Source organism: Hylaeus volcanicus, unplaced genomic scaffold (genome assembly GCF_026283585.1).
Source record: "Hylaeus volcanicus isolate JK05 unplaced genomic scaffold, UHH_iyHylVolc1.0_haploid 12258___fragment_2___debris, whole genome shotgun sequence".
Taxonomy (NCBI): Eukaryota; Metazoa; Arthropoda; class Insecta; order Hymenoptera; family Colletidae; genus Hylaeus; species Hylaeus volcanicus.
Window position 1 is genome coordinate 220,733 of NW_026531631.1, and position 6,390 is coordinate 227,122.

The window sequence follows — 6,390 nt, forward strand, 5'->3', positions numbered from 1 at the left end:
GGTTTACACTGCAATGTACATTAATTTTAAGGTATTCAAAACCTGAAAAAGATAATTGATAGGTTGAGTACTGTCAACCCTTTGACCTACGATTTACTGTAGGATCACGTGGCATAATCTGGTATACAATTCCTTGCGTATTTTCATAAGACGTGTCTGACTCGTGCTTTTCATGTTCGACTCAAATTCTGTAAAATGGTTAATGATTCTACCTGTTATTGTACATCTTATCTACGCATGACTACAGTCGAGGTTGTAAGCTGGATCCCCTAAATAACTCTCCCACGTGACGATTTCAATATATCCCATTAAATTTTGGAAACTTCGCTGGATTCAAAGTTACGAAAGGCTTGAAATTATCATCTGGTTCCAACAATGTCGCCCGGCGCCGAACAGAAACAACGGTTCCTTTGGTAAAATGACTTTATGATAAACCCAGAATGCGTTTCGTACATGCATACGCGTTTCTCGGTGGTTCCTGAGGACGAATCGCAACGCTGCGACGACTGCTTTAGTCGCGAACGCGGGTAGAAGCTGTCGGTGCTAAACAATCGGGGGTAAATGGAATCGTCGCGCTTCGGTGGCTTCCCTAGCTGTTATTAGCCGCCGTGGCAGCCTTGTGCGGATATTTCCCGTATATTTTGCCGCTTCTGGTCACTCGATAGTGTATCTGCTGGCTCTGTATGGCCGACGATAGGTTGTTCACGTGAGGCCCGTCGCCGGTGCAGTATCTCTTCACCTTCTTGATCGCGTGTTTGTATTTCCGCTGCAATATAGGATTTTCAAGCTTCAGCCGCGGCTGCTGCTTCGTCTGCGTCACCATGGACGTCTTCGAGACGGCAGACGACAAGGCGTTCCGCTTCTTCAGGAGTCTCAGAGGCGACACGGCCAGGATCGCTTTGGTCACGCTTCTTCTGCAACGCCAGAGAACCAATGCTGTGGCGAACCACGCGAACCAGGGACCGGCCTTCGGACCCGGTACTGGCTCCCTCGACCAGAGAAATAACATCTAGCAGAGGAACGATCACGATTAGCTTAGGGGAACGCTTGGCGAAGCAGGCGTCGACCCTTTGCACTCAGACCCATTTCGTTTTTTGGGGGGACAAATTATTCAGAAGAATTCTTTTAGGGGTTCTTCAATGGCGGCGCCTCTAACTACACGCGGACGCACACTCATTTCTGTTCGTTAAGGTAGTTGTTCCCCGTTGAAATTTTGGAGTTAATCGACCATCTAGTTTACGAGATACACGATTAATCAAAGTACGAAAATATGTAAAATTCTACGAGAATGGCAAATTTCTGACGATACGAATATTTATGGGACCGACTATCTGAATACGTGTACCATATTTTTACTTGATTTTTCGTGATATTGGAATAGAAACCTTCGTACCATCGTACACTTTTACAAACTTTACGCTACCGTAAGACGTCCAAGTGCAAAGGGTCAAAGGTTAAGGGGGGTACTCTTTTTGTTTGAACAGTTTCGAGGCAAGTTTTATGGTGCGTTTGCTATTTTATAGCATTTCTGGCGAGATTAATGGTATTCAGAAGTTTACAAGTATTGGGATTCATTCGTTGTAAGAATTTTAAAAAACTTGGCAACTTTACTAACACATCATAATTATTGTCTCGTATTCCGGAATCAGATATAGGCCAAATTTTGTTACGCTTATTTCCAATAGTTTCTATATAAATTTTAGAAAACGAGTCATTATTTAGGATATTTAGGATTATTTAAGCCTCTTAAATTCAGAAAATCTGGTAATTTGATTACCGAAGATACAAACTCTGTAAATTGTGTAGTTGTGTCTGACAAGGCGTGATTTGATTTAAACAAAAATGGAAACAAGCAAAATTGTCTTAGCTAATGAAAATTCCGAGACAGCTATCCAGTGAAATTGCATGCAGGATGTGCAATTATGTGGCCACTACTGCACAGTGTGGTATGCGGTATCCACATTATAGTTTTGGTAAGGCGCAGAGCTTGCATCAATAAAAGTGGACGGTCTCTAAACCAAAATTATTTCTACAAGCTCATTCGCACGTTAAAATTTTGAATAAAATTCCTGATGTAATAAAAAGAAATTTAAACAGGAGAAATATTCACATTTGTTTTGTTAGTTGATTATTAAGGTAAAAGGGTATAAATACGAAATGGAAAAAATGGAAAAATTTTTAAGTTAGCACGTTATAAGGGTGACACTGAAATAAAGAGTCAAGTCTTCGTCATTATCCTCCAATCTTAATCAGAAGCATATTTAACGAATTTCAAAGTCATCATCATTTTTTAAACGATGTACTTTCATTGACATCGAGATGAAGCTTATGAAAAAGATGAAAACCACTGATAATTGCGTAGCAAAAACCTATATTAAATTACGATGTGAAAAAGTAATTCGCCCCATTGCTCTAAAGAATATTAGTTACTAGGATACAATTTCCAACGTAACTTTAAGAGGAAAAACGCGAAACGTCCCGAAGCTAAAGTGTTAATTTACGCGCCACTCTATGGTAACAGGGAGATTCTGGAAACTGGAACAAGCCGTATCTCTTTCCTGAGCGGAGATACAAAAAATTTCCAGAGGAAAAAGTTAAATCTCCCACGTCCTTCCATCTAAATGTGGTTAGTTGGTGGTGATTTTTATTTAGCCGAACGGTGTAAGTGCAAAGTGTACTTGCAAATTTTGTTCTTAATGGAACCCACGTGCAAAAGTGTTAGGTTACCATCATCGATAAGTTGTTACTTCTCCATTTAAAAATGGCTCGACATGGAAAATTTAACTCTTCTCTTCAAAAATTTCTTGTATCCTAGTTTTTAGAATCACATGCATTCTCTACGTTGTGCAATAATATAATAATAAAAAAAAATATACAAACTAAATTAAAATTTCTACTCTTCCTTTGCCAGTAGAAATGCTTTCGCACAGTACTGTATCAAATATCATCCATAATTTCACTCAGAAAGCAAAATTTGGCCTTCTCTGACCGAGATACATGTTCTCAAAGCGAGTCGGGACGAGGAGACACGGACAGCCAAGGGGAGACGAGCCAGAGGGTTGCTAGAACGAGGCAAGGGGACGCAGACGAAGATCGATTCCATGACCGTCGCGCTTTTTCAAGGCTCCGGGGCACTAAATCCACGCTAATTCGTTTAGGGTGACCGAGAGCATAGATCACGGCGCTAGGCCGAGTCCGCGACTTTTATGGCTCCCCGAGTCTCGTGAATACCGTTTTCGCTGGTGGCAGCGTTCGCTGCGTTCCCTCTGTTCCCTTCTATACCGCGGTTGACCCATTTGGCAAAGACCTCCGCCAGGGAGGATTCCGCATTAGCCCCGCGCGCGCGTTTTTACCGCTAAGACTGACCTTATAGATCCACTCGTTGGCGCGCTGCCTGAAACTCAGGGGTCGATCGACTGGCCGAAACATAGAATGGCCGTGAACGATGACTTACTGTGAACGGTAGTTGAACCTGTTACAAAGGGAGAGAAACGATCCTGATCAATGCGCAGCAAAAGGTCAGGGTGAGTTAGCGAGCCGCGCGTAAAGCGATTTCTCGGTCAAGTGAAAACCGCGCGGGTTTTAAGGCGGTTCCGATTGTTCCGTTCGCCGGCGAACTTTCGAAAGCGATTGCTATACTTGGATCGAACTCAATTGGCCGCTCAAGGTCGCTTCCCCCGACTGTGAATCATCGACAACTCTCGCCCCACAGCGAACATCTACAGTACCTTGGTAGGAGGGTATTTTGATAAAGAAACGGTCACTTTGTGATATCCATGGTATCCAATTTGCATGTATGCTAATTTAGTACTTTAATTGTTTTCTTTAAAGTTTATTCCGATGCTCGAGACCACTTCCCCCAGCTGTAAATCATCTCGCATTAAATTCTTACCCCCCAGCAAGCATCCAGAATGAAATGATTACTTTGTGGTGTCCATGGGGAAGTTTGTGTGTATACCAATTTAATTCTTTAACTGCTGTTTTATTTCTAAGGTGTTTGCAATTTTATTGGCTCGACTCTTAAACAACTCGTGCTGCAGTTAACAAATAATTATGTTTTCAGGAAACCTGTTACAACTGGCTATTTTTAATGTGTTTGCTTTTGAATTGAAAAAAAAGAGTGGATGAAATCTGTCCGCAACAAGTATCGATCCATGAAAACGAAAACAAACGTGCTCGGTTACCACAGCAAGAACGTAGATTGACTTCCTGTGTCGCGGGAACTCAATTCCGATTGCAGAAAAAAGACCGTCCGCGCGGAGCAGCTTCGTTCCGTCGTCGGGCAACTACAAACAGAATACCCAATGGAAAAAGTAATTTATTGAAAGAAACGAGCGTGTCGCTTCCACTGGCGAAAAAAAGGCTCGCGAGCGGAAGAAAAATGAGACCTCAGCTCGCAACTGTGCTTTGGAAACTGCTGCACGAAGTGTGTATAGTCCGTTTGATAAATTACTGGATTGAAATTCTGTCGCCAACACTGTGTAGACATCGAGTGTTATTTGTTCGTTAGGATTGAGCTGTCAGCTGCTAAGGTTTTAGCAAAAAGGACGAGTTCAACAATTGTTAATATCGTGGTGGCAATGGTTTAAATATTGAGACACTGATACAAATCTGAGTGGGTAGAATAGTATGTTTATTACGTTATATTAATTTGTTGGGTTATAGATAAGTTTATGTCAGTGTATATATTTATTTTTAATTACGTTTGATTGTCACACAGATTGACTCTAAGAGAAAATAAATGTTTGCAAGGTACTCTTTAAATATTTGCAACAGCAATTGTTCAAAATGATGATGATTTAAATGCCTCGTCAAATATATTATTCTACCTACTTCTAAACTCTCTGCTGATATCTCACTCTATTTTATCTTTATTTCCATGTTCATGTTCCCTCCAAGGTTTTTCTGTCTCCATATTTTTCACCTTAATTTAGAAACCTTCTCCATATTTTAGTTACTATTGACACGAAAATACCTGAAGAGCGCTCCAGAAAGGAGGGCAAACCATCGCTTCGAATAAAATCCTCAACAAATTACTACGCAGTAACTATCTTTCTGCGACATTCGCAAGATCTGTTTAAATAACGAAAACCACAAAGGGTACCAAAATAAAGTCCTCCGCGACAAGGACACTCCAAGTGAAGATCTCAAAATCAACACAGGAGAAATAAATTCCGAACACACGAAAATGCTTCGTATCGATACGAGCATTGTTTCGTTTTTTGCACTGTCAGACTGGTTATTTGTTAGGCGGATTGTTCATGGCCATCGAGGTAAAACGCGCGTACACGCGGTGCACGAGCTGGAAGACGAAGTATCAGGCCACCGACGCGAGGCAGTTGACAGTCGATAGGAGTTAATTATTTAGGCCGACTAACTGCGACCAGAATTCGCGGCTGTTATAGTCAAGTAGATAAGAACAAAGGACGGGTCTTGCGAAAGGAAACGTAGGAACGTTAATGGCCTTTCCAGCGAGGAGAGCTTGACAAATAGTGGTCGACGGCGATGAAAGAACGGCTGCGTTTCGTTACGTACCCGCGTAACGAGTTCGATCTCTCATAGTAAGACGTATCGCGGTCGACTGGAAACGAAAGGTGAAACGGAAGTAACGAGAACTGAAGCTTGCGTCCTCCTGACACGTGAACATCTTTATTAATATTTGGATGGTTCCTACTTCGTACCAGCCGTTTAAGTATCGCTAACTTGGCGTGGTTCATAAGAAGACAATTTTTGTATGAATTTTGAATGGTAGTGATGATTTTGAATGACGAGTGATATTAGTTATTTTTAATTTATAATTTTCAAAGAATAAGGATCAATGGCGATCGTGTGTATATTAATTTAAAGTGTTAGGTCGAACACTACTAGAGAAATTTAGCGTATTGCTCGAGTGTTACTAAAAGTTGTCTTTGCTAAAATTATTGCCTGTCGCTATAGAATGCAGAACACTGATGTAGATAAAATATAAAACATACAAATAACGACCATGCTCCAAGAATTTTTTATATTTTTGGATGAAAACTTTTGTGTTATCAAGCATACATCTTTCGAACATAGGAACGATTATAAAATATATCGAGCGAGCATAGAAAAAAATTCGCGGAGGAGAGGCTTTCTTCGTACCCTCTCTAACCTTTCGTACCTTCTCTAACCCTTATGAAATCAGTCGAGGAGCCAAGCCCAAGGCCCAGGCTTCAAATAATTTCTATCCTAATAATTTTGGATACGTATCACCCGAGTCGTGAATCGTGGAAGATTAACAACTCTCGGTAAGATTCAAGCGGTACAATAAATTCTTCCAGCGGCGTATCTCCCATCTCCTTTTCTCGTCAGACTCTTTCGATCCTCCCTCGCGAAAGTCAGCGAACAATAACAGTTCTAGACGCGGGT

The 6,390-nt window shown here is 41.3% G+C and overlaps 1 protein-coding gene and 1 long non-coding RNA gene across 2 annotated transcripts; one reads left to right on the forward strand and one right to left on the reverse strand.

Moving 5' to 3' along the window:
* Positions 1-265: 265 nt before the first annotated feature.
* LOC128882167 (uncharacterized) lies at positions 266-3,429 on the reverse strand. The gene is made up of 2 exons (XM_054133742.1): positions 3,367-3,429; positions 266-1,009 (listed from the first exon to the last, which is right to left on the reverse strand). Exons 1-2 carry the CDS (start codon positions 3,427-3,429, stop codon positions 590-592), a joined length of 483 nt encoding a protein of 160 aa, XP_053989717.1. The 3' UTR covers positions 266-589.
* On the forward strand, positions 3,280-5,561 carry LOC128882168 (uncharacterized). The gene is made up of 3 exons (XR_008458304.1): positions 3,280-3,732; positions 3,832-3,993; positions 4,064-5,561. It is a non-coding gene; the product is annotated as an uncharacterized LOC128882168 (long non-coding RNA).
* The last annotated feature ends 829 nt before the right edge of the window (positions 5,562-6,390 follow it).

What these genes read in the sequence shown, in the direction of transcription:
- LOC128882167 (XM_054133742.1), bottom strand. Translation starts at nt 3,429, where the DNA reads ATGTTTCGGCCAGTCGATCGACCCCTGAGTTTCAGGCAGCGCGCCAAC. An exon ending in CCAACGAGTGGATCTATAAG is followed by an intron (nt 1,010 to 3,366) that starts GTCAGTCTTAGC and finishes TTCCTCTGCTAG; the next exon opens with ATGTTATTTCTCTGGTCGAG.